This window comes from Lichenostomus cassidix, chromosome 20, assembly GCF_008360975.1.
Source record: "Lichenostomus cassidix isolate B80296 chromosome 20, HeHo_3.0, whole genome shotgun sequence".
Lineage (NCBI taxonomy): Eukaryota > Metazoa > Chordata > Aves > Passeriformes > Meliphagidae > Lichenostomus > Lichenostomus cassidix.
The window spans coordinates 9,083,156-9,109,997 of NC_139500.1; the positions used below are offsets into that span (position 1 = coordinate 9,083,156).

Consider the following 26,842-nt stretch of genomic DNA (forward strand, 5'->3'; position numbering starts at 1 on the left):
GTTGGCTGTGGTGGGAAGGGAGCCTCTGCAGGGAACCTTCATCAGGGCCAGGGACCCTGCCTGGGGACTCTCCGTGGGTCCCGGGAACGCAGAGGGCCGGGTACGGTGCACTGGGATCCTGCTCTCCACGGGGGCCAGGGGACCCTTCACGGGGACCTTCTGATTCTCCCTGTGGACCCGAGACCCCATTCCCGCCGCAGGACTCTCGGAGACCCCGGCAGCAGCTGTCCGGGACCCCGGCGGGGCAGCAGAGGGGAGGCGCGGCCGCGGTGCCGCGGTGATGAGCGCGCCGGTACCGCCCCGCGCCGGACTGAGCGCCGCCCCGCAGCGCGGCTTGGGAGAGCGGCGGCGGCGGGGGGGCCCGCACTGAGCCCCGTCCCCCCGCCCGGCCCGGCCCGGTCCGGTCGCAGCAGCCGCATGTCGGGGCCCGGGGCGCAGAGCCGCAGCCGGCGGCTGCCCGGTAAGTGCCCGGCGCGGGGTGGGCTCGGCAGGATGGGAGCGGGGCACCGCACCGGGTGGGCGGGCAGGGTTCGGGTGCCACATCCCCTCCATCCTCCCCGCAGCGCCCACTTGATGCCCCTGGCAAAGCGGCTGTGCGGCACCTGCCGCCCCCGGAGCCTCCAGCCCCGGCCGCCCCCCAGCCCCCCCCGCTGCACCAACCTGCTGCCGGCCACGCTGCCCGGCTGCTTTAGGGCAGGGGCTGCCCGGCGAGCTCCGTGCCTGGGACGGGAATACTCGGGCAGCGGGGGGATTTGAGGGACACCTGCTCGGGAAGTGGCAGAGCTCGGGAACCTGTTGGGTCACGGGCTTGCTTTGGAGTGGCATCGGCAGCCCTCGGAGCCCCGTGGCTCGCGGAAGGAGCAGATCCCCCCGTACCCGCGGAGCTGAGGATGCTGAGCAGAGCAAACTCACTGGCGAGTGGCGGGGCTAGCGGCTGCCGGGGGACCGGGGCTTGTAGAGGAGCAGCCTGCCAGGGACCGTGCCCGGGTCGTGCCTGCCGTGCCTCGGGCACAGCGCTGCCCCGTTCTCATGCTTCTCCTCGCATGAAAGGAAGCAAGGCCCCGCAAATAGCAGGGTCTTATGACACAGCCTCTGCCGGGGAAGGAGCTCCGGGCGGCAGGGAGGGATATTTTTAGTGCTGAGACGCAGGGGATTTGGAGATCGCTCGCAGGAGTGCAGGCGATGAAACCACGGCACACACAGGGGTTACGAGGTGCCATGTCCTCTCTCTCATCCCCTCCCTCCCCCCTGCTTTTCCCAGCAAGCAGCCCTGCCAAAACCACTGCCTCCCTCGCACTCGCCTGGTGCATTTCCTCTCATCAGGAGTACGGTTATTTTTTGCTGTGCTGCAACACGAGGTCAGACGTGCCGATGGAGAATTGTGCAGGGCATTAACACTCAGGCAGCCGGCATCTGAGCATCCCATCTCTGCACAGCCTGAAACTGCGTGATTCTCTGGGGCATTCCCAGCTCTCCCCACCAGCCGCTTCTCTCAAGGCTAAAGGAGCTAAAAGCCCTTGGGAGTTATCCTTATTCCGCAGGGGTTGTGCTGGGGCAGGGTGACAGGGAAAGGCTTGCCATCTCTGCAGAGCTCCCCAGAAGATGCCATAGCAGCTGAGGAGCTGCATCGTCCCTCACCCATCTCCTCCCAGACCTGGCGAGGAGAAAAGTTTGGGGCAGTGGGGCATACTGGGCTTCTCTGGAGGAGCAGAGTCAGGGGTTTGGGCTCCAGGAAGGCTCAGGGAGAAGGGAAAAAGGTAGCCTATTCCAGCTATTTAATTCACCAGGGAACTGACCCATGCTTGGAGCAACCTCCCACTTAAACTCTGCTCACCTCCCCAACACCTGCTGCTCCTTTCCACAGACCAGATTATTTTTCAGAACCTTCTTTAAATCCCTCGAAATCTCTGCAAGATATTGCAGAGCTGTGGCCTCAAGAAAAGGCCAACCCCATCCTCTCCTGGCCTTGTGCCTTCACTAACAATCCTTCTCCCAACCCAAACACACCCCTCCTATTTACCGGCACAGAGGGGGGTGTGCCGGGATCCCGTTGGCCGTGAGGAATGAAAAGTGCATCCCCTCCCAGCAGAAAGGCAGCTGGGTCCGACTGCGCCCTGACCTGGTGCTCCCAGCACCCTCCAGCCCTGTCTGGCCCCTGCCCCATCCAAACTGCATCCCAGGAGCAGCTCCTCTCCCAGCCTGCTTTGGCGAAGGTGCGGATGGGAGAGTTCACAGAGCCTAGCCTCTCAGCCAACCCTCCCACGCCTTTCCCCACCACAGCGTGGCCACGAACCCACACCACGCGAGGGGTGGCTCCTCGGTGTGCCCTGGCAGGGCAGAGGGACCGGTGGGGCTATCCTCCTCGCCCACAGCCCACCCTGTGGGCATCTGCCTAGCAGCAGGTGAGAAGGAAATCCCTGCCTACCCTTCCCAGGGGGGGATCCTGCCCTGCCCTGCCCTCCCAAGCTCTGCACCAGTGTTTGGCCCCAGTTCCTCTCCAAGCTGCGCTGGCGAATAAGCCGTGAGAGCCGGAAGGATCTGAAGGCAGCGGGGCGCTCGGAGCCGCCGCAGCCGCGCTGGGCGGTTCAGCCAGCGGGGCAGAGCCTGGCTCTGAATGCTGATCAGCCTCCAGCCCCTTGGCTGAGCGGGCTGTAGTAATAACCATGACAATAGTAATAAAAGCCAGGCCACCAGCAGGTACCGACAGATCCCCCACGGTGCACAGGGGCCGCATTGTGTGTGCGAACGTGTCCCGCGGTGGGAACATGCCAGCCGGATGAGACAATCCCCGCGACTCAGAGCCACGGAGTGTGACCCGGCCGTCACATGGGGAAGGGCCGCGGCAGGGAACGCCGCGCTCCTTTATTTCCCCGGCGAGGGTTGCTGAGGGGCAGCCACACTAGAAGGGCTGTTCGCCCGCCCTGGGCCCGGAAGAGCCCTGCGAGGGGGGAAGGCTCCATCCCCGACTCTCACCGCGGTCACGGGTCAGGCAGGGCCAAGCACGGCCCCAGCTGCTGTCTCCCGCTGCCGGCGCTCCTTACATAATGGGATCTCAGTGCTCGTGCCCAACAACCCGACGAGAGCTCGAAAACAAGTTCATAAACAGGTCCTGCTAATTTCTCCCTCAAGAGAAACCCTGGCGCCCACAGGAATGCTGCCACCAACAGCCGTCATCACTCTCCCCAAGCACATTTACTCCGAGTATCGGTCACGTGCCGGGGAGAGCATTAACAGCCCAGATCAGCCACAATCACTGCACTCAGGACATCACCCAAGAGCAGTTTAGTTCATTTTGTATTTGGACTGCAGGAGGATTTGGACACTCTGCTCCTTACCTCCACACTGAGGTCACTTTGGCAAGGTGTCCCGTGGAGAGCTGGTCTGTCACCTGAATCTGGGAGCCAGCACAGCCTCGACCCTGAGCCCAGCCTCCCTACAGCTGGAGCCTGATGGGCTCTTCTCGGTGTGGTGAACTGCGGCAGTTTGCCATGGATTCAGCACAGCTGGGCTGGGGAGCGCAGCTCTGCCTGGGACAGCCAGCTGCTAAAGGGACACAGCTCCATAATTGGTGCCTTGATCACCCCCTTCTTGTCCCTGGCTTCATTCTGTTCTGCAGATAGTACAGGGAGGCCGAGGGGTTTTGCTGTACCCCAGCAGCACCAGGCTGTGGCAACCCAGCAAGGCAGCTTTTGTGTGAGAAAAGGTTCACCGGCACCATCATCCTGGACCTGCACAGCACACTGAGCCTCAGCACAAGCAGGCACCAGTGCTTTGGTCAGACATCCCAAGGCAAAGACCTCATCAGGCAGCCTGGATTGCTGCCCCGGGCAGTGCAGGAAGACGCTGAGCAGCCAGAAGAGGACCAGAGCCTCTTCCAGAGAGTGTGTGGTGAGTCGCCCTGAGTCACGGTGCATCCCCACGCGGTGCTGCCAGCACAGCCCAGCCCGCCGGGGCAGGCACCTGCAGATGATGGGGTTTCACTGAAGGATGCCCTAGAAACACGATGCAGAGAAGCCCTGGAACAGCTCTCAGGAAGATGTGACGCTGATCTCCATTACATCTCACCAGGCTCACCACCTCTGTCCCATTGGGGTCCTATGCTGCTGACAGCCAGCTCCCCTGCTGCCCTTGCCCTTGCCCCTGTTCCTGCCAGACAGGGTGGGGATGCTGCTCCCTCTGTTCCCTCCTCCCCAGCCTGGAGAAGCAGAGGGTTTGGGCCGTGCTCAGGCAGAGCATAGAATGTTTGTTTGGTTTCCTTGGTTATTATACTGCCTGCTCCAATAATCACATTTTCCTTGTGCCGGTTGGGCCAAGTGCAGCAGAAAGGAAATGTGGAATGGCTGAGGTCAAGCACCAGCCTGGGAACAGCTGGGGCCACCAGCCACAGCTTCTCTGTGTCATTTGGGTCGTTGCTATTTTGTGTACCCAGTGCAAAAGGGAGTTATCAAGACCAGGGATGCAGCAACAAGCTCTTTCAACAGCCCGAGGGCTCCCATCACTCCCTCCCGTGAGCTGGGGACACGGGAACGGCAGTAAACAGTGTGAGGAATTACAGGAATGAAAATGTTTGTGCAGGCAGAGGCCAAGCTGGCTGTGAGCGGGGGTGTGAGCGGGAAGCTGCGAGTGTGGGCGCGGCTGCATTTATAGCGACGGTGGTGGCGGGGGTGTGCACAGGCAGGGCTGTGCACGGGCAGGGGTGACAGGGCTGCCTGTTCCTTTTATTCCTTATGCATCCTTCAGCCCAGAAAGCCTGGAGCACTAAGGCCAGCTCTTGACCCTGGGAGTTCCCCTGCTCGTTAGCATTCACAGACAGCTCTCTCTTTGGTAGCAGGGAAACTGAAACTTGAACATGTGCAAGCTGCGGCTGATCTCACACCAGCTCCCTTTCCCCTTGATAATTCCCTTCAGCAGTCGTGAGCACAGCGTATGAACTCCCCATTCCTGGCTGCCTACCTCAGGGGCGGGATCTGAGGCTCCAGCACAGCAAGTGCTGGTGACACTGCTGTTCTGGTGTAACATCTATCCATGGGGACTAAACCAATGTGTGCTGCGAAAGCAGAGTAGAAGGGAATCACCAGCCATCCAGCACAGGCATCCAGCATGAGCTGGGACAGGCAGAAGGGCTCAGACAGCCCTGCCTTGTCCAACTCTCCTCACCTTTTCTCCCCAGCCGACATGGAGCAGGCCCAGCGGAACCTGGATGCAGAGCAAATGCAGCAGCAGCAGCTGAAACTACGGGACCGGCAGAAGTTCTTTGAGGAGGTTTTCCAGCATGATGTGGATTTCTTCTTCCCAATGTCTCACCTGCAGATAGAGCACCGGAGACGTAAGTGCTGTGGGTGCCAGCATGGGGCTGGGGGTGTTTCAGGGGACAGTGACACAGGAGTTAGGGATTAGTGGGACATCCCCAGTCTAAACAGGACATGCATGTCCTGCACTGAGACAGGACCGCACAGGCTGTGTGTGGGTGTGCCGTGGATTACTCACAGCACTTAAGTGAAGGCACTGCACATGGGTACCCAGGCTGGTGCCCTGTAGAGTTGCTGGCTTCAGGCAGGCTGCTCCAGACAGCAGTTTGGAGCAGGGACAAAGACTGCAGTGAGACACAGGGGCTTCCAAAGGGTTAAGGAAATATGATTTTCCTGGGGACTAGCAAGTAGAATTCAGTTCCTTGTGGCAAGGCTCCCTCCTCAGGGTCCTGCCTGCACAGGGCTGATGGTGCCCTTTGCCTGGCACTATCACTCACTTTTTCACTGGTCTCTGTCTCTGCAGCCCCCTTAGGCAGCATTTCCTCCATGGAGGTGAACGTGGACATGCTGGAGCAGATGGATGTGCTGGACCTGTCAGACCAGGACACAGTGGATGTGTTTCTGGGCTGTGGGACAGAGGAGAGCAGCATTGTTGGGTCCCTGCCAGGTATGTGCAGTGCCAAGCCCTTTGTGAGCCAGGCTGGAAGTCCTTCCTGCCCCCAGTGCCCACATTGGCTTATCCCTCAGCCCCAGCCACACTGTGGGTAGATCCACACCCACCCAAAGGTAGACATTGGTGCTGGGTCTGTGAGGTTGGAGGGACTGGGCTGTTCCACATCAGTGTCCACCTCCACAGCCCACACATACAGACCCCTGTAAATACATTATGCTGCAGGAGAACCCAGGCACCTTCCAGAGTCTGTGGGTCAAATTCCCTTGTCCTGAAGCTTCCCTGGAGCAGCCTGTGCCTTGTCACAATTCCTAAGGTTCCTATCATGCTGCAGAGCTCATTGGCTGAGCAGGACAGCTGCAGAACCTCCCCACCTTCCAGCCAGATCCCAGGGAGCTGAGCTGGTGTCTGCAGGGAAAGCCCAGGCTGCTAGCATGTTCCTCCTCACTCACACACTGTAGTGAGGTCAAACCAAATGTCTCCTCGCCTGCTGCACCCAATGGCCACACACAATATGGCTCTGAGCCGTGTTTCAGGCAAGATGCAAAAGGCTCCACTGCCAAAAACGGGGAAGGAATGTGCAGCAACTGCCCTGAGCCAAGCTGGGGGTGTGAGGTGGGGAATGGCTGCAGCAGCCGCATAGGGAGCAATAAGGAATGCATAGCCCACTGAGGAATGAGTCTTGGAGTGGCTATCCATGAAGCTTAAGCAGCAACAAACCTCCAAAAGCCTTTTTCTTTCTCATACTGCTCTCTTGTCCAGGGGCAGATGCCAGCCAGTGCCCAGAGGACATCACCCTGCAAGTGCCCAATGCAGCCGAGAGCAAGTCTCGCATTTCCTCCACGTCCTCTGCCTCTACAGATTTGAACAGCCTGGACACCAGCGAGGAGGGGGCTGAGACCCCCGTGGTGCAGTCGGATGAGGAGGACCTGCAGGAGGACAGTCCCAAAGAGCAGGTGGTGAGAAGCTAGCAGCCAGCTTTGTGCTGCTCCCAGCCTCCTCTGCACGGACTTGCCAGCCCAGAAGAAGGAAAGCTGCTGGTGATCAGTAAACCCCATCCTGGACTGCTGCCCTGCCAGAGGGGAGAGATGATTTTCCCCTCCTCTTCCTCCACGTGTTCTCCTGGCAGCCAAAGGAGAAGGAAAGGGGTATTGTAAGCTCCCAAAATTAACTCTTCAGGCCTCGCTGCTAACACCCCCTGCTTCACTCTCCCAATATCCTCAGCATCCCACAGGCCCACCATTCCCAGAAAAACACCCCTTAGGATCCCAGTTTTTCCTGCCATACTGACAAAGTTCTGACCAGATAAGCACTTAATGATGGCACAGAGAGAAATAACACTGATCTAACCAAGCAGTGGTTGTGTGTGTCATTGGGAGAAAACAGCATGGGGGATGAGGGTTCAGAGTGGATTGCAGGACGGAGAGCAGTGCAAAGCCAGTGTGCTATTTGTGCCATGCAGGAGCAAATGAAGCCTCCTGCTGCACAGCCCAGGGATGGTTCCTGCACTCAGGGCAGGAGCAGACAGCACAGACCTCAGCAGAGGAGGGCTGTTGGTGCAGCAGGTCACCATGCTGAGCAATTCAGGCTCTGCCTCCAGAGGAGAGAGCCACAGGCACAGCTGGCCTGAGCAGGGCTGGGGTGCTCGTGACCTGGAACCACCAGCCATGAGCACACTGGGGACTTCCCACGCAAATGGGCTGAGCAGAGAACACGAGCAGCTGCTCCCCTAGTGCTCCACAGGAGTGCAGGAAGTACCACCAACATGAAGCCACTTTACAGCCCACTGTGCTTGGTCCCTGCCAGCCTGGCCAAGAGGAGTTGGGCACAAAGCTGGTCACAGGCCCCTTGCCACTATCAGCACTTCCAGGCCAGGATAGCGCTGTCCCTGCTCCTGCATCAGCACAGCCGGGGTCACCACAAGGAAAGGAGCCTGGGAGATAAGCAACAGAAGCCAGGGAATGCCCCTCATCCTGGCTGCATCCCAGGGGCTGTTGAGACATTACTGCACTCCTCCTGTGTCAGCGAATCCTTTGTGAGACTGGCTGCAGTGTCTCATATTTAAGAGTGGAGCATAAATATGTTGCATGTGAGACCTTAAGCTGGGAAATTGATCAAGAAGAGAAAAAAGAGCCAGGCTTCATGAATTTTCAGGTTATAGCACAGGGACTTGCCAGACTAGGAACAGGGTAATTAATAGCTCTGGATAGATGTTTTTACTTTTAATTTGGCTGATCACTTCCAAAATGCATCTAAAACTTTATTACCTACCAGTGTCTTGTTGCAAGGAGTTGCCCAGAGTGAAAAAACCCCAACCCAACAACATTTTGAAAATATGACTTTTTTTTCTTTTTCTGGGCATACTGACGTTCTGGCTTTATGTGATGCCCCTAATAAGCGAGAGGGGGGAAAAAGGAGTTACAAAGTAACACCCTTTACAAATACTTAAGCACATTGTCATATCAATTGGATTTAATTCCACGTTAATGTTGCATAAAGACCTTAGATCTGAGCAAGTAAGTGGGTAATCAACAAGGTGCAGCAGCTGGTAGGTGACAACCACACATTGTTCTAATTTTTATGCTTATCTCCTCCTGGAGCAAATCACCTGTAGTCTCAAATCATCACCGGGGAATAGGTGTGAGCTCCATCGGACCGTCACCGCCGGCGCTGCCCTGCTGAGGTTGCCGTTCCCCTCCTCGCGGGGCGGCCCCGGGCTGGCCGATGCTGGAAGCAGGGCGCTCCCGGATGGCTCTGCACCCCCGGAGATAGACGCTGTCCTCCGGAAAGGAGACAAAGAACGAGGGAGAGCCGCGAGATGGAAGTCACCCGGGGACAGGCACAGCTCTCGCAGCGTCCTCGGGCACAGCACAGCCCTGCAGGGAACCACCCAAGCTGAGGCCGCGCCAGGGCTTCCCCGGCAGCAGCAATTTGAAAGGCGGTGGAAGGGAGCCCTGGGGGAGCCCCTCAACCCCTGTCAAACCACCCGAGCTGGCCCCGATCACCCCTGTGGGTCCTTTCCAACGCACAACGCTCTGCGGCCCTGTGAAAGCGGTGGCGCTCGTTCCTGGGCTGGGGCCCAGCGCAGGCACAGCCAGGCTGGCGCTTTCCCCCGCGGAGGCCCCGGGCTCGCTCCGTGCAGCAGCTCCCGGTCCCGGACCAGCGCAGCCCCGCGGCCCGGGCGCAGGGAGCGTCTCCATGGCACCCCCGGAAGCGGCGCCATTGGCGGAGCGGGCGGAAGCGGAAGCGGCGCGGGGCGGGGCGGTGCGGGGCAGGCGGCGGGATGGCGGCGGCGGTGCTGCTGCTGCTGTTGATGGTGGCGGCGGGGCCCGGGCCCGGGCGGGCGGGCGCGGGGCAGGAGCGGCGGGACGAGCTGCGGGAGGAGCTGCTGCTGAGCCCGCTGCCCACCGGCGACGTTGCCGCCACCTTCCAGTTCCGCACACGCTGGGACGCGGACCTGCAGAGGGGCGCAGGTAGGGCGGGCCCGGCCGGGGCGGACCGCGCCGCTATTGGCTGGCCCGGGGGCGGACCGGGCTGCTATTGGCTGGGGCTCGGCGCAGGGGCGGGGTTATCGCGGCGGAGCACGCGACGTGATGGTTTGCATGGAGTGATGGCGTCAGCGGGGCGAGTGACGTCAGAGGCGGGTGAGGTGAGCAGGGACAGGGCAGAGCGGGCCTTTGGGGACTGAGGGTTCGGTGACATCACGCGAGGGGGCTCGGGGCCGTGATGCGAGCGGGCTGTGTGGGATGGTGCAAGCAGAGGCAGCGTCAAGGGATGACATCATGTTTGGGCAGGCCCTGGTGTGATGTCAGGGGAAGGAATCGGGATGAGAAGGGCAGGGACTAACGCTGCCCACAGTCTCTCACTACAGGCTCTTCCCGAAGGCGCTGGGGCGGCTGGTGGCGGCGCTGGGCGTGCGGGAGCTCCACCTTGCCCTCACCCAGGGCTTCTGGCGCACCCGGTACTGGGGGCAGCCACCACTCCAGGCACCTGCCGGCGCCGAGCTCTGGGTCTGGTTCCAGCCCACGGTCACCGAGTAGGTACCCCAGCCGTGGATCTGTCCCTCTGGGTCTCCTCTGTGGCCACTGCTCCCAGGAGCTGTCGCTTGTCTCTCATGAGGCAGCCATGGTGTCTGAGCAGGCCTCCTGGGTTGGGAAAGGTCTGCTGGAATAAAGAGCCTGGAACCCTAGAAATAGCCCTAAAAAACCACAGAACATATCCCCACCTGTGCACAGCACAGGATGTGGTGCTGAGGGCAAACCCTTGTTCACTAAAGGACCAAGTAATTCTCTTGTGGGCTCTGTGATGACAAATCCCTTGCTGTGCTAATACAGGGAGGCTATATCTTGACCTCTCATCCGTGACTCACTTCCTTTGACTCCCATCCAACACCTGTAACCATCTCCCTTGGCACCACCCTTGTTCAAGCTGCAGCAGCCCTGTGGGGACTTACAGAGCTCTCTCCTCCCTACAAGTGTCCCATTCTGTGTCTACTGGTCAGGTCAGCCTTTGCAGCTGCACCAAGGCATTGCTTTAGGTCTCACAGCTCCTTCCCCATTCACACATGTCACCTCCTGCATGCCCCCTGCTCCCCTGGCTTCTCTCCTCACATACCAGCTGTGCTCACACCGAGTCCCTTAGCTGTGTGTCCCTGCTGTGTGTCCCTGCTGTGTGTCCCTGCTGTCCCCCAGATCTGATGTGTCAGAATCAAATACCAAGAAAGCTGGGAAGTGCATGCCCAGCAGCCTCTGGTACACTCCATGCAGCTTCTGTAATCCAATGTGGTTGCCCTGCTGTATTTATTGAATGTTACTGACTTAACACTTGTTGTTCCAAGGATTTGAGTTGCTGAGTAATCTCTGGTATCTGTTCTCACACAGTGTTGACAAAGCTTGGAAAGAACTGAGTAACATCCTCTCGGGAATATTCTGTGCTTCTCTCAACTTTATTGACTCGACCAACACAGTCATTCCAACAGCATCCTTCAAACCCCTGGGCTTAGCCAACGGTGAGCCTGCTCTGCTCTCTCACTCTTGCCTCTCCCTTTAGTTCTGCCCTGTGCTACTGCCAGGATTCCAGGTGCAGCTCCTGCAATGACTCTGGGTCTGGGTGTGTACAACAGGGTCTGTTAACCTCCTCCTGGTATTTCCTCTCCCTAAAAATGAGGCATGGGTTTGAACAGAGGAAACCCACAAGTAGTACATGAGAGATGCTCTCAGGCCCTTATCTGTCTGTCTGAAAAGTGTTCTACAAAACAGTAGGAACTAGAGGATTTAAGGCACTCATGAATAAACAATCTGCTAGGATATATCCTTTCGTATTCTTTCCAATCACTCTGAACAGAGTTGGATCTACGTCTAGTGGGGCTCACATAACTTCAGGCATATTGAGGAGGTGGTGGGCTGTGGGATGGAACAGATCTGCTGCTGTCCTCATGCCTGTAGCAGTACCTGCCTGCTGACCCTCCCTCTCCCTGCCCAGGGACTGATCACCATCTCCTGAGATACGCTGTCCTGCCCCGGGAAGTTGTCTGCACAGAGAACCTCACCCCTTGGAAGAAGCTGCTCCCATGTGGCTCAAAGGTAACAGCAAGTTCTGCCGCCTAACTGGGCCACCCCCATTGGACCTGGGCTCCTAACAGCAATCTGGGAGCGTGCACTGGAAAGTTCAGTGGGGCCTTTCTCTTGGTGGGAGCAGAGGACAGGGCAGGGTCTGAGCTTCTCCTTTGCTCCCTGCAGGCTGGGCTCGCTGTGCTGCTGAAGGCTGAGCGCTTGTTCCACAGCAGCTACCACTCACAGGCTGTGCACATTCGTCCTGTCTGCAGGGTAAGTGCTGGGCTCAGCTCCCTTCCTGAACACCCCAAGAGAAAATCCAAAGCTGCCTTGTCACACTGCAAGGTGTTCCACTGGTTTGCCCAGCTATCCTGTGGTGGGTTCACTGTGTCAAGCACAGCTGTCATCCTGCTTCTCTGGTCACCCCAGTGGGAAACTGGCAGTCCTGGTGGAGTTCCAGCTCCATCCTGGTGTCCTGCCCCTCTAGAAGGTGTGATCAGAGCTGCTTGTTTCTTGTCCAGGATGCCTCCTGCCTGGCTATGTCCTGGGAGCTCAGACAGACCCTCACTGTGGTCTTTGACTTCTTTTCCAGTGGCCAAGGAAAGAAAGGTAAGCTTGATAGCTGTGCTCGAGTGCTCCCAGTCTGCAGCACTTGATCTGCCACCTGACCTTGCTTCCCACAGACTGGTCCCTCTTCAAGATGTTCTCTCGCACACTGACTGACACGTGTCCTCTGGCATCGCAGAGCAAAGTCTACGTTGACATCTCCCCTAAGAACAATGTAAGCTCATGGGCCAGAGAGCATGCCCTGCTCCTTCAGCTCAGCCACTTCATGTGGCTCTGAAACATCCTTACCTCCATCCCCTGCATGGCCTGACCCTTGGAAACCCTCTGGGGCTAACGAAGGGAGGTGATTTCCTTGCTCTGAGCAGGGCTGAGGGGATGAGCCCCGTGGTTTTAGTGAGAGCACAGAGCTGGCTGCTGGGTGGGAAAGCTCAGGGCCACCTGGAGGGACTTTGTCCAGTGCTGCCAGTTTCTTCAAGGGACACTTTTTCCTTTCATGGTCCATTTGCTTTCCTCAGGAAAAGGAGCCACTGGAAGTGTCCCCCCCTCCAACAACTGTACATGAAGCTATTGTCCAGGGAGACAGGAAAACCTATGCTGTCTATGACCTGCTGAGCCCCTCGCTCTTCAACACATCTCGCAGCCTCAATGTGCAGCTGAAGTGGAAACGGCCCCAAGACAGCTGTGAGTGAGCAGAACTCCACTTCATCTGTGCCACTGGCCAGGGCTCCAGGCATGAAAATCACCCTATTCCTTTCCTTTCTGTTCTGCAGCAGAAATGCCCGTTCCCATCCTTCATGCTCAGCGGTACGTGGGGGGATATGGGCTGCAGACCGGGGAGATCTGCACCCTCATCTACAACACTCACCCCTACCGGGCCTTCCCTGTGATCCTGCTGGAGACTGTGCCCTGGTACCTGCGGCTCTATGTGCACACTCTGACTATCATCACCAAAGGGAAGGAAAACAAGCCAAGTAAGTAAACCCTCTGAGGAGCACATGCCACCCGATTCCCTTGGCATGAGCGGCTCATTCCAAAGATGGTTTATTCCCTCCCTCAGGCCCCAGTGATCACTGGAAAACTGGATTGTGAAATCAAACGTCTTGGGATGTTTTCCTAGCCTTGAGTTCAGTGCTCACAGCAGATGAGACCATTAAGTCTGTTTTATAAGAGGCACATGGAGGGTGTTTCATAATCCAACAAGGGTATAAACCAATGTAAATTAATTTTTGTAGTACAGGAAGCTCAATTTAAAACTGATGACTGGGTTTTATTTTGCATTTGTACCTTTCCTTACGAACACTTGACTTTCATGGGTCAGTAGCTTTAAGCACCAGCTAAATTTAGCTTTAACACATGCTTTTTGCTATGGGTACATTTTCACTTGCCCAGAAAATCTCTCTCAGGACAGTGGAAGCAGGAGCATCCACCTCATGGGAGATGTCCAGGCAATGTGAGATGGGACGAGGTCCCCCTGGTGCCATTGCTGACATCTCTTTGGGGTTAGGTTACATCCACTACCAGCCAGCCCAGGACAGGAGACGGCCTCACCTCTTGGAAATGCTGATCCAGCTGCCAGCCAACTCCGTCACCAAGATCACAATCCAGTTTGAGAGGGCCTTATTGAAGTGGACAGAGTACCCGCCTGACCCAAATCACGGCTTTTACGTTGGGTAACGACATTCCTCAGATCCTCATCCCCTTCTGGGCCTTGCACAGGACTTGCTGTCCAGGTCTCTGAGGATGTCTGAATAGCAGGACTGACACTGGCATGTTCTTTGTCCCCTTAGTTCATCTGTGCTCAGTGCTCTGGTGCCCAGTGTCATTGCAATGAAGGACATCGATGTGGAGCAGAGCCCTCTCTTCACCTCGCTGTGAGTGTGCTTGTGCTGGGGAGCAGGGCTGCGGCTGCTCTCATCCCATCTGGAGAGCACAAAGCAGTGGTCCTGTGCAGGCTGACCCTCCCTTCTTCCACTCTCCAGGTTTCCTTCCTCTGATGGCTCCAGCTATTTTGTGCGCCTGTACACAGAGCCGCTGCTGGTGAACCTGCCAACACCAGACTTCAGCATGCCCTACAATGTCATCTGCCTCACCTGCACCGTGGTGGCTGTGTGCTACGGCTCCTTCTACAACCTGCTGACCAGAACGTTCCACGTGGAGGAGCCGAGCCGGGGCGGGCTGGCCAAGCGGCTGGCCAACGTCATCCGAAAATTCAGGGGGGTGCCCCCACTCTGAGAGCAACCAGGGCAGCCAGCACTGCCTGCACGGCTCTGTGGGGAGACTCAGGGAGCAGAGCACTGCTGCCTCTTGCCTTGTTGGAAACAGCTTTCTCTGTTTTGCTGCCTGGATCTCTCTTTGGGATCCAACAAGCTGAGAGATCACTTCCATTGCTAAGATGGGAAATGGCTCTCAGCCCATTGACTACTGAACTGCACTGTTAAGGGATTGGGAAAAGCAAAATACTTCTGTTTGGGAGACATGTAACTTATATGCTGGGAATGGTGCTGGAAGTAAACTTGAGTGTTTTGTATATTTGTGCTGCTCCTGATTGGTTTTACTTTCCCAGCCCCTCTTCCCCAGGAAGAGTTGACCCTCTAAGACTGTGAGCTGCTAAGTCTGTAGCACACTGCCTGGATCAGCTGGGATTTGATGAAGGCAGGACCAGGCAAGGGGGTTTAATCTGCAGCAGAGAGAGGGATTCATCTGTGCTAACATCTCACCTTCCACAATTGCCACGTCTCACAGATGTGTCTGGTCACACTTGGCCACATTTGAGACAGTTTGCAAATTAATTATTGGCTACAGTGTACGTCTGTCCCCTCAGAAATGTCAAGGGTTTATTTTCTTTCCCAGGGAAAAGCTGCTCTTATTCCCAACTTCTGTTTGCAGCATTTTGAACCCTTTCTGCCTGCTCACCCCTCTGCAACAGCACAAGATCCTCCTCTGCACCCACCGTGTCTCCAGAGCTTTTGGGAGCCTTGGCTCAGCAGACCCCAAGTGCTGAGCCAGCCTTGGGCTGGGAATGCAGGAACACTGGCATCACTGTGCTGTTCAGTTATTTTCTCAAAATACAAATTACCACCTTGTTGTGGTTCACAGAGAGCATTGGGAGGACAGTGGCCTCCGACAGTGCTGCTTGGCCTCTGACAGTGCTGCTTTAAGGGGTAACACCCTTCTTCCATCTCAGATGTGGCTTTTGTGATTGGAACAGACACTGCTTACTACCAGCTAAACAAAGCACAGGGGAATAATTGGAAGAAATATTCCCCAGAACCAAAGCAGAGCACAGCCAGAGGTCTTTCAAAAGCTTCTGCTTGAACAGAAAGACCATAAACACCCCATTGCCTCCTGCCCTACACAGAACAATCTGTTCCCACTGGCCTAGGATTACCTTTCCATGCCAGAGATGCTTTTTACTCTGCAGCTCCTTACAGATCCACTCCACTGGATGGCTCCATGCAGCCTGCAGAACCTGCTGCTGAAATAAAAGTTTTGGACGATCCCTCTGTTCCCGCTTGCTGAAAAAGATGCCACAGGGCTAGGAACTCAACGCTGCTTCCAGCTGCAGCTCAGCCAACCAGGCTTCAATTGCAAAATGGAAGTTTTTTATAGACAGCTGGAACTAAAACCAAAACCTGAGTGAGCACCCAGCTCCCCTAGTAGGGCAGGAGTCTTAAGCATGAGGGTCCACATTGCAGTTTGCAAAAGGATTTGGAAATGTCAGATTGTTTCAGGTTGGATCCAATACAAATCCTGCAGACTGCAAGCAGCAGCAGGTTCTGGAGCAGCTCAGAGCAGCCCAATTCCCTGGGTAAAGCCTGGTTGCTGCTGGTGTTAGGTGGGATCCTGAAAGTCCGAAGTGGTCATGAAGTGCCATGGGAATCATCAGATGGCATCTACCATCAGAGCTGGAATCCCCCAAAGGCTTTAGGGCTATTCCCATGCAGTGCCACAAACCAGGAATCTAAACACCCCATAAAGAGGTCAGCCCAGAATAATGGCAGAGCAGAGGGAAACTATCCCAGGCTGGATACACATTTGCTGGGCCATCGGGAGAACAGCTCTTATCACACCCATCAAATGCATGGGCCAGCCAAGTGGAAAACTGTGGGAAATGTGGGTAGCCCTGCAACTGTGGCTGGGGGGTTTAAATTTTAAATGGTTGTAAAAATGCCAAACCTTGGTCTTTGGTCTTTTTGTTTGTTTGTTTTTGGTTTGTTGTTTGGGGGTTTTTTTGTTGTTTGGGTAATTTTTTTTCCCTGGACTATTTTTCTTCTTTCCCTTAGGCTATTCAGTACAGGAGAGACATGGAGTTCCAAGAGGCAAGTCCAGGGGAGGGCTTTGAAGATAGTAAGGGACTGGGGCATCCCTCTTATGAAGAAAAGCTGAGGGAGCTGGGGCTATTTAGGCTGGAGGAGAGACAACTGAGAGGGGAACTTTATCACTGTCTGTGAGCAGCTGCAGGGAGGGTGCTCTGAGGATGGAGCCAGGCTCTCCCGGGTGGTGCTGAACAATGGGATGAGGTAATACGAACTGGAACACTGGAAGTTCCACCTGAACATGAAGAACTTTACTGTGTGGGTGACTGGAACACTGAGGTCCTTCCCTGGAGATACTCCCATGCCCCCTGGACACAACCCAGAGCATTGTGCTCAAGGGGACCCAGCAGAGCAGGGCGTCAGCTGGATGGCCTGCAGTGTCCCTGCCAGCCCGTCCTGGGTGGCCCTGTGAAGCAGCACAGCACAAGGTGCAATGGAGTGTGCAAACACCTTGGAATAATAACCACAGAATATTCTGAGCTGGCAGGGACCCATGAGTCCAACTCCTGGCTCTGCACAGCTCACCCTAAGTGAGCTCACACTCACTGTGCCTGAGTGTTGTGCAAACACGAACTCACAGTCTTTGTGCCGTGACCACTGCCCAGGGGAGCCTGTTCCAGTGCTCAACCACCCTCTGGGTGAAGAACCTTTTCCTAATATCCAGCCGAATCCTCCCCTGACACAGCTCCAGGCCATTCCCTCAGTCCTGTCACTGCTCATGAGAGTCAAGAGCTCGGAGCTTCCCCTCGTGAGGAAGCTGTAAGCAGCGATGAGGTCTCCCCCTCAGTCTCCTCTTCTCCAGGCCGAACAGCCCAAGCGTGGCTCATTACGAGAACACACAAACACCAAAATCCTTTTATAAACCAAGCTAACAGGCACAGCTCGCTCCCTCAGCAGCCCGCGGCAGCACCGCCCGCCCCGTGCGCAGGCGCAGCGCCCTCCGCGCAGGCGCAGCAACCGCCCGCTCCGCTCCCCGCCGCGCGGGGCTGCCGGACCCGCCTGACGAGCCGCCGCTCCCGCAGCCCGGGCCCGCCGGCCGAGCACAGCGCACCGGGACAGCCGCGAGGGGCCCGGGCACAGCCGGGCGGCCGCGTGGGCCTGCGGGCCTGCCGGGCGCATCCCCCGGCTCCCGGGCGGCCTCTCCCTCCCTCCTCAGGGCGGCCCCGGGATGGCGGCGTGAGGCGGCGGCACGGCGCGGTGAGTACGGGCCGGGGAGCGGCGGGGGGCGAGCGGGGCCCGAGCGGCGGGCTGGGGGAGCGGGGGGGACCCTGCCAACTTCGGGGGTTGTGGGGGAAAGGTTTCCCCGGGCGCTCGGAGCCCTGCGTGCCCCGGGATGGAAGAGGCTTCAACCCACCCTGGGCTCGGCGAGGTTGGTGCCAGCATGGAAATAACAGCACTGTGTGTGCCCTCCCCTCCCTTCCCTCTGCGGTCACGAACCTCTCGTAGCTCTCTTTAGCGCCTTCTGAACGGAAACCCAGCCCCGTTTCTCCGCAGAGCAGCACGACGCTGTGACAGGCTTTTGTCGAGGCTGTTGGACTGTGATGGGCCCTGTGGGTCCCTTCCAGCCCGGGATATTCTGTGATGGACCTTGTTGGTCCCTTCCAGCTCGGGATATTCTGTGATGGGCCCTGTGGGTCCCTTCCAGCCCGGGATATTCTGTGATGGGCCCTGTGGGTCCCTTCCAGCCCGGGATATTCTGTGATGGGCCCTGTGGGTCCCTTCCAGCCCGGGATATTCTGTGATAGTCTATGAATACAGCACTCTGCAGTGCTGTGTGCCCAGCCAGGCGCCCTCCCCGAGGTCCCACGCTTACTTTGAGCCAGCTACAAAGTGAGTTTACAAGCTGTTCTGTCACACAAACGTTGCTCATGATATCCCAAACATACAAGTGCAAGAGAAGAGGAAAAACAAGCTCTTAAATGCAGTCCACAATATGCTGGACTCTCCCATACTGAAGCATTTCAATGGCCCTTGCAAGTATTGTCATAGTGCAGTAACCTTGGTCTTTCCAAACTATAGGTCATAATTCCTCATAGCTGCCCAAACAGCATTTTTACCTCTCTTGAACTGAGGTATAGAAAACTTACCCTTATCAAATTGCATTTGGACCTCTGAAGCCTGCTGAGGCACAAAAAGTAGAGAAGAGATCCAAGTTAAAACTGCTTTTTTCAGGGAACTTGGAATGGGCCTGGAAGTTGTGATCTTTGGCAGTTAAGCAAAGCCAGAAGGTGGGTATGAGGACCACTGAAAATTAATAAATTCGTACCAATGAAGGTAGTAATATGTCATATAACTGTGAATACTGACATCTCTTCCCACTGCAGAGCTGGCTGACTTAAGCATCTACTCAGATTCCTGATGATTTCCAGGCCCATTCCAAGTTCTCTGAAAAAAACTATTTTAGTTTGGATGTCTCCTCCACATTTTGTAGAGAGAAACACAGAACACTGCTGCCTTCCTGCTCACAGGTGGAGGAGGGTTCACCCTGGTCCTGTGAGGACACTACAGTCCAGATGGAGTGGGCACTGCCTCTGGACAAAGCTAATCCATCCCCTGTCAATAATGAAGCTCAGAGGGTAGCTTTGGAAGTGATGAAAAGAGTGGCTCAACAGAGAGTCTCCACTTTTCACCAAGTGAGTTGCTATGGCTTGTCTAGCTTGAGAAATCAGAACACTAACCCCGAGGCTTGGTTGGTCAAGGATTTGTTGCTCTTTTTGGAAACTGTTTGTGATTACATTGCACCATTTCTGAGTCTACATCAAGTGTCCAAGGCATGAACTTATCCAAGTCTAGGATAAGGCCTTTGCCAAAAATTGTAGACTCACTCTTTCCAGCTGAGTCATACCAGCAGATAAAGCTTTTAAAAAATTGAAATAATAGTGGCAAGGCTAAAAAAAACCCTGGAGAAGTTAATCCCTGCGGCATATAGGTCTTAAAGTTTGAATAGTTATGGTTCTTGGGTTTATGACAGAGGGTTGGCATCTGGGAAGCTGGTCTGCTGTTACTTTTCTTAGCTGAACTCTTCAAACTTGTCACTTGATAGTTCCTCATCTCTCTTTTTGTCCCAGTGCTTTGGATGTTGTGTATTTTTAAGCAGCTGTTTTGGGTGCTATGTGATATTTGAGTTGGTTTTGAACACATGCTGGCAGTGTGAAGCACTGCCCACACACATCAGTTAATAGTTGTGACAGGGTTTTTGATTGAAACAATTTAAAGCAAACAGATGAGCATTGTAGGTAAGAGACACATCCCTGAGGCTTATTCTTCAGTTTATGTACACGATATAACTTGAGAGACTTTTATCTAACTTTTATCTAAAGTGTGGCTTTTCATCACAAGCAGAGACTCAGCTTTTGGGAGAGGGGGAGAATGGCACCAGCATGCCCTAATAAAAAGGTTACTCACTGTTTTATTGCAGACTTCTCAGCTTGGGAGACTCTTTCTGTAGCATCTGCTGGGGAAGTTCCGTGCGGACAGCACTGGCTTAAAGGCTGCCTTAGTAAGGTCTGAACATGCTTACCCTTGAAGTACTTAGGGAAAGCTGGCTGATTATTCTCCTCTCTCAGAGCAGATGGATTGGTAAGGAATTCAAATGTTCTTGAGAAAGGTACAGACTTGGTATTGGCATAGTGATGTGTCAAACCTGTGGTGTAGGAACACCTCGCAGTGTGTTAATTGCTGAATTAGTTTGTAGAATATGAAGGAACAGCTTGCTAGCTCCTCAGATGGATTTACTCCAAAACGTGACTGATCCACTGCAAAGCAGTGCAGTGTGCTACTCACTCTAGACCTGTCATAATTGAAGTTTTATTTCTGCCTGGGAAAGGTGTGCTGCTGTCTTCGCACTGGAATTCTGAAATGCTCCCCACAATCATATGTTGGTAGGACGTGAATGTTTTGGGGAGGGAAGATGACAGTAGGGAAGGCTGGAAATGCAATGGAAGCCAACTAATAAGCATGTGGAAGAATACTGGTGTTTGCTTACTAATGAGGTGCACAGGGAACCTCCCCTGGCTATTCCTCTGCCTGCAGGAACTGGCAGGGCTCTGGCCTGCCGTGGAGATCAGACTGAGCCACAGTGGGAGCATCACCAGCTCTGCTGCTAAGGAGCCTAAAGTGATTTCAAGTGGCTCCAAGAGCTGCAGAGGGGTGAGAGAGGAAGTGGAAAGGAGCTGTTGGGTAAACGCAAGTGACCACCAGGTAAGATGACATGAGCAGCACAGGAGCAGGCTTGAGGAGAGCAGGACACTGGGCTGGCTGAGGCAAGAGGTGAGTCAGGCAGGGGAGAACAAGAGCAACTGGTTGAGGGAAAGCAGGATGTGGTTGTGAAACCAGTCCTGTTGGGTGACAGGTTATTATTTGCTCTGGAACATGGTAATCTTTGGCTTGGATCTTGAGGAGGGGATAAAGGCAACAAGGTAGGAATCTTTAATTTGCAAGTTTCACCTTGGTTGAGCATCCAGGCAGAAGGGAATATTGTGGCATCCAGAAGGATCTGCCTGTCCTGGGCACAAAGGAGAATGTTCCCTGCTCAGTAAAGAGTTGATAGCAGGAGTTGCTGTTTCTCATTGATCAATAGAGTGGAAAGAAAACTCAGTCTCATTGCCAGCTGTACAAAGAATCTTTAGTGAAAAGCACGTATCTTACTAGTGAGAAGTCCCTTGAGGAAGACAGAGCTGTAGAAGCCTCCAGTAGTAAGTACTTTATGTAGGATTAACTATGGGATACAGCTTTTAACTGGTGGATAGCGAAGGCGCACATGAAAATACAAGCAAACTGACTACACATACAGAGAGCAACTGTTTGAATGTCTTTGTCAAATCCAAGAGGTTTGCAGGTTGAAGGGCACTGGCATTGAAACTTCATAGTAAAAATAACTACTATTAAATGGTTCTTTATTCTGCAGAGTGGTTGCATTGATTGCTACAAGCAACTGGCTCTTGCAGGAAATAATAATATTTAAAAATTAGTAACTTGTTCTGAGACGGCTTTGTGTTTGTAGGAAGCATTCAGGTAAAGCTTAGATGCTTAAAATCAACTCAGTGTTAGAGTGTTATTGTAAAGAGCATTGTAGGAGCAAGGAGGCCAAACCTTGAAGTACAAAGTATAGCTACAACACAAATTATAATTATTTTCTAACTGTAGTCAGTTGTAAAGTTTGGGGCAAAAGGCTCAATAGTGATACATGACGCTATTAAAGCTGAGAGATTCGTGACATTAGGTCTGAAAAATTGTAGTGCTTTATTTCAGCCTTGTGCTACTTAACAGACACATTCTTTACCCATTTCTTTGCTCTAGGGACAGAAAGCCCAAAGCAAAGTAGGCACTTAAAACCTAAGTTTCAAGAACAGGTGACGCACACTGCCACAGAAGTCAAGCTGATGCAACTTAGGGCTGGATCTTGCAAAAACGTGACAGGATGTTTATGCTGTGATTTTTAATGCTTGATGTTCGGAGCACTTGTGAGGAGAAAAAAAATTGCAGGTAACTTCAAGAAAGAAACATTTCAGGAGGATTAAGGCAGCTGCAGATCACTGATTTAGTACAACTTCGCTGCATTCAATGCAATCTGAACTAAAAAGTTGGGTGATGGGGTTTAATTACCTTTCTGTTCAAATATTTGTTGTTAGATCCTTTTCTCTCCATTCTTTCCCTTGGAAAAATGTTCTCCAGTACTTCTGTGGTATTGTTTACTCCAGAAACATCTGAGCAATTCACAAAGGCAGCAGACAGCATTTTTTGTTACAAAATGAGTAATAGCTAATTCCATTTTACAGATGAGGAAAAAGGCTTGGGACTAGACTTGCCCTTGAAGATGCAAGTGAGTGATCTGCCTAAAACAGGACTAACATCGGTGGCTTTATTCCTGTGACTTGGCTTTATCTATATTGCAGCATAAAAACCTTTTCCTTACTCTTTGGCTGCCAAGCTGCAGCTTAGTTTTACTAATTGAACTCCAGCTGCCCTCTCTGCTGGAGAACACGCCTTTGCAGGAGCACCAGCACGATGTACTTTCCCCAAATAATGTTTGTGCTGGTGGAGGTGTTGGCCTGCATGTTCTTGCTAACATTTAAGTAAAATAGATCCTGCTGCTCAGGATGGCAGCATTTCATGCTGCTGACAGCAGAACCCATAGGTACCTGCGAGACAAGTCTGACCTCAGTATTCTTTTGGAAGAGAACCATGTGTGGTTTTCTCTTGGCTTTTCTATGCATTCCCTCATTCTCCCTGCCTTTGCCAGGAAATCCCTTCTCCTGCCAACAGGAGACAGTGGAATGTGCTGTTTGTTTACATTCTCACTCCTTCGTCCTACTAACCTTCCCACCCCCCAGTTGTAATCCTAACAGGCTTGGCTGAGCCCTTCATCCTTCTGAGGGAGCACTGCTCTGTGGAGTGATTGCAGATACAAGGATTGCTATAAGGAACTGTCCCCACTCTTTTTAGTGGGGGTGAGGCATTTATTATTTTTTAAGCCATTTAAAATTCTTGAAAGTGTTTGTAGTGCTTCAAAGGAAAAAACAAAAGCACACAGTTAGTGTCATTGAGGTGATTGCTAAAGGTAGAAGCAGGTTTTCTGGACTTGTAGTGTGCTGTCATTTGTGCTTAAGAAAGCCCTTAAAGCTCAGTTTCCACAGGGTTTTATAATAATCCAAGTGAGGAAATCCTGTGTTTACAGCACTTACAGAAATTGCCATTTTGAGCCCGTCCCCCCCTTTGATCTATTCACATACTGTTTTATCTGACTTTAGCTGTTTGGCAAGGATTATAAATCCTTAAGCAGGGACTGTCCTCCCCTTTGTTTTGCAGCCTGTATGCTTCCTGGCTAGCTACATGTATAGCTGGGCTGCTGTGTTGTCCTGCTGGAAGACTTTGTTGTCTGTGCTTAGGAGGAAGGAGTTTGTGTGCTGAACAATTCCCAGACATTTCTTACACTACTGCTCCTTTAACACATCTCTGTAGCACTAAATAATTATTACCCTTCAGTTGCATTTCTTGATATCATCACTCAAACCTTTGGACTGTCTTGGATACATGTGTGTAGGGAAAGCCGTGGCAGCTTTTCCTTTCCATTTCCCCTTTTCCCTTTCTGTTCCAGCACTGTGCTAAAAGGGTCTCATTTATTAGTCTGGATAAAGACCTGAAGAACAGAGGACACAGGATACATATGTACACCAGCATTAGCTGATCCTGTCCCCAGCTGAGTGGTTCAGAAAGGAGGAAGCTTTCCACCAGCTCCCAGACACACCAGAATTTAGTATTGGGAGTTCAACCATCAGCATATGATGCTTGGGAGTAAATGAAGCTTTAGAAGAACGTCAGTTAATTTTTTTCCCTGCATTTCTCTGACAGTCTGACATTTTTGCCTCCCTACAGAGCAGCCTGCATGCCGGAGGAGTTGCTGGAGCCTGTTCTGGAGCACATCTGACTGCTACTGCCACGAGGCCCCAGCCAGCCAGCCACGATGTACTGCCTTCAGTGGTTGCTACCTGTCCTGCTCATACCCAAGCCCCTCAACCCAGCATTGTGGTTCAGTCACTCAATGTTCATGGGATTCTACCTGCTCAGTTTTCTCCTGGAACGGAAACCTTGCACAATTTGTGCCTTGGTCTTCCTGGCAGCTCTATTCCTCATCTGCTACAGCTGCTGGGGGAACTGCTTCTTGTATCACTGCACAGGATCCCAGTTGCCAGAATCAGCTCATGATCCCAGCATAGTGGGCACCTAGAAAATCATAATCTTCCAGTCTGCCGAGGGCTCTTGTTTTGCTTTTAAAAAGGGGGTGGGGCTGGGGAGGAGGGGGGTGTTGGGTACGGGACTGGAGTAAGGACAGCCTGTTTCCTGTAACTGTGTGTGGACTAGAGTGGCAAATTCTTCCCACTCTGCCTGTGAAATTCGACTCGTTTACTGTGTGAACTCTGGCAGCACCACCTGCTTTTTTAGAAGCAGAAATCTTTTTTTTTTTCCTTTCCCGTATCACCGGGAGCAGACACCAGCCCTCTCAACTGAGAACTGCTGGAAGCCTGAGCTGCTGGCCCCTGCCCAGCTGGGAGTCCTGGAGTTGTGTGTCACTTGTCTGCATTAGGCCATGATGGTCTAACTCAGGGCTCTTGGCCCACTGGTCCTGTTCAAATAGCAACAAGATTCTCTCAGTCTCTCTTTGTGGGGAGCCAGCCTTCCCACCTTGCTGATCAAGGGCAAGTGCAACAGCTCACAAATGGACTTGGCCAAAAGCTGCTGGAGCCAGAGGCAGTTGAGTCATCTCCTCCTGCTCAGCCTGCCAAAGAGATGTGTGCACTGCTGAAGTGCTTTCTGAACTCTGTATGCTCCGAGATCCCAGCCTGAAAGCCTCAGTTATGCTGCTGCTTTTATAAAGCCTCACAGGCAGTAGAGACTGTCTCTTCCCCTCCTCCTACATGTCCCAGGTTTACCAAGGTATTGACTGTTGGGATAAAGAACTGGCATGCTGCAAGACACAGGGTTTTGGAAGCCACTGTGAACTTCACCCTACAAAACTTGTGCTAGCCTGAAAGGCTGAGTGTGGGCTGGGCAGGAGATGATCCTAAGGTGGAGGCATGGCTTGAAGCAGTAAATACTTCAGCCATTTCCAGAGATAATGGTTTTGGGCCAGAAATGAGAGAAGGTGCTGGTGCTACTGACTAGAGAAGGGCAGAGGCTGGAAAAATGCCTAGTGTCTCCAGCTTCCAATGCAGAAGGATGTCAAGAATCCATGGTGGTGGTGGGTCAGGGCTACAGCCTGGGGCAGAGGTTGGTTTGTGAGAAGCCTTAGAGGTAGACACAAAACACTTATCTCTAAACTTTGAAGGTTTCCCTCCCCTTTGCCATCTGTTTGTCTTTCCTTCAGTCTTCTGGTGGAGAGCAGCAGAAGTGGCTGTTGCTGTCCTGAGGCAGTTCAAGCTATGAGGTTGTGAAACTTCCAGAGTATTGTTTGTTCATTGCACAGCTGTTCAAAATGTTTAATAAAGCTTTATAAACTTTGGTCTGTGGCCTCCTGCCCAGCATGATGCATTGGCTGCTCACTGTGGATGCCTTAGCCCAGCAATCACATGTCTCTGCATTGTTCTGTTCCCAGCACAGCAACCCTGAACAGTCTCTGGTGAGAAGCAGAGTGTGTTTGCCTTGTAGCTCCCTGTACTGATTCTTCTTGACTGTTTCACCTGACTGGACAGACTGGGAGCGAGACTGGGAATGCCTGAACAGCCTCACCTCACAACCAGAAGCATGTGTGTTGTGTGTGGCTCTGCACTTACGTGACAGATTCCCCTTTTTCTTGCTGCTTACGAAATAAAACCCCTGAGCTGTGTCCTGGAAGCTGCTAATCCCCAGCGCCGACAGTAAAAGTGTCTGCTGGGTGCCCACGTGGTGTAAGCCCATCCCACGACACCACATCACCCCAGCCTGTCCCTGTGCTCAGGGCAGCCCAGCTGCCACGAGCCACTCAGGAGGACGTGGTGGTGTGAGTGATTCCCCAGCCTTGGCCTTGCCCCTGTGTAGAACAGGGAGAGACAGACCATCGGATCCAGCAGTGCCCAGGAGCACCTGAGAGTGTTAAAGGGTGTTGGAGCTGTGCTGCTGGAGCTGAAACAGGCGTGCTTTGTCCCTTGTTCTGAAAAACCAGGTCCAAGTTGGAAAGAGCTCAGCTCATATTAGTGTTTACATGATTAAAAAAGAAACGTGTGCCACGTCAAAAATAGATGTGACAGCTGTCACCTGTCAAGTGAGGGAAATCCCAGTAGCTGTCACATCAACTCAGGCATAAATAACAAATGGAAAGGAGAGGGGAGGGTACTCACTACAAGCCATAGCACAACTGTGCTCTGAGCAGTTTTTAAGTTTCAATGTATTTAAACTAATGTACTCAGTTATGTCAAGAGTACATTTTTGTTGCTCACTGGCTAAGTTGTACTTTACAGCAATTTAAATAAATCCTAGCCACGAAGCCAGACAACCCTTTGGATGAGAGCAAGCCCTGGCTTTGTACATGGGGTTCAAGACAAGGTGCAGCTGCAGGCTCTTCCCTTCTTTGAGACCTAGCTTGAAAAAAAGCACTTCAAAAGAGGGAGGCTGCAGGACAGCTCTCAGTGGGGCAAGAAATCTCCCACCCCTAATGAAGAGAAGGAGCACTCTTTGATATGCACACAGCCCTCCCCAGCACATTCTGTTACTCTCTTTAAGTCCCTGAGATACCATCTTCATTTTAAAGATAGAAAATTAAAGCTACTTTGTCATGGTCAGACAGAAAGCCTCGGGCAGAATGAGGAACCCAACCAAGTCTCACAGCCCATGCTAATTCCTGGCTCGTCCTTCAATATAAAGAGACCATGAAAAACCAGCCTGTGACTGCAGAACAGGTCGGACCCGATGGCTTCTGAAAAGCAGCATCACAGCTTCCCTGCCTGTGCACCACAGATGGGCTGAGCCTGGACAGACAGCCAGAGTGCTCAGCCAGGCGTTTGCCAGCTACATGGA

At 53.6% G+C, this 26,842-nt stretch overlaps 3 protein-coding genes across 6 annotated transcripts; all 3 read left to right on the top strand.

The window, feature by feature from the left end:
• The first annotated feature begins 311 nt into the window (after window positions 1-311).
• On the top strand, window positions 312-7,272 carry DBNDD2 (dysbindin domain containing 2). 2 transcript variants are annotated; one of them, XM_085079366.1, is made up of 4 exons: window positions 312-460; window positions 5,171-5,326; window positions 5,773-5,916; window positions 6,682-7,272. In XM_085079366.1, the coding sequence occupies exons 1-4, from the start codon at window positions 418-420 to the stop codon at window positions 6,888-6,890; spliced, it is 552 nt and encodes a 183-aa protein (XP_084935492.1). In that variant the 5' UTR covers window positions 312-417; the 3' UTR covers window positions 6,891-7,272. The 2 variants fall into 2 exon arrangements, with proteins under 2 accessions (XP_084935492.1, XP_084935493.1); XM_085079367.1 differs by lacking the exon at window positions 312-460 and adding an exon at window positions 3,704-3,888.
• Window positions 7,273-9,175: 1,903 nt separating this feature from the next.
• On the top strand, window positions 9,176-14,565 carry PIGT (phosphatidylinositol glycan anchor biosynthesis class T). The gene is made up of 12 exons (XM_085079363.1): window positions 9,176-9,392; window positions 9,778-9,955; window positions 10,800-10,927; window positions 11,401-11,501; window positions 11,658-11,744; window positions 11,993-12,080; window positions 12,155-12,252; window positions 12,554-12,719; window positions 12,809-13,009; window positions 13,543-13,708; window positions 13,826-13,909; window positions 14,018-14,565. Exons 1-12 carry the CDS (start codon window positions 9,203-9,205, stop codon window positions 14,268-14,270), a joined length of 1,740 nt encoding a protein of 579 aa, XP_084935489.1. The 5' UTR covers window positions 9,176-9,202; the 3' UTR covers window positions 14,271-14,565.
• A 2,732-nt stretch (window positions 14,566-17,297) lies between these two features.
• On the top strand, window positions 17,298-25,355 carry BLCAP (BLCAP apoptosis inducing factor). Of its 3 annotated transcripts, XM_085078948.1 has the most exons (3): window positions 17,298-17,551; window positions 18,823-18,987; window positions 23,729-25,355. In XM_085078948.1, exon 3 carries the CDS (start codon window positions 23,817-23,819, stop codon window positions 24,078-24,080), a length of 264 nt encoding a protein of 87 aa, XP_084935074.1. In that variant the 5' UTR covers window positions 17,298-17,551; window positions 18,823-18,987; window positions 23,729-23,816; the 3' UTR covers window positions 24,081-25,355. The 3 variants fall into 3 exon arrangements, with proteins under 3 accessions (XP_084935074.1, XP_084935073.1, XP_084935075.1); XM_085078947.1 differs by lacking the exon at window positions 18,823-18,987; XM_085078949.1 differs by lacking the exons at window positions 17,298-17,551; window positions 18,823-18,987 and adding an exon at window positions 20,588-21,838.
• Window positions 25,356-26,842: the final 1,487 nt, after the last annotated feature.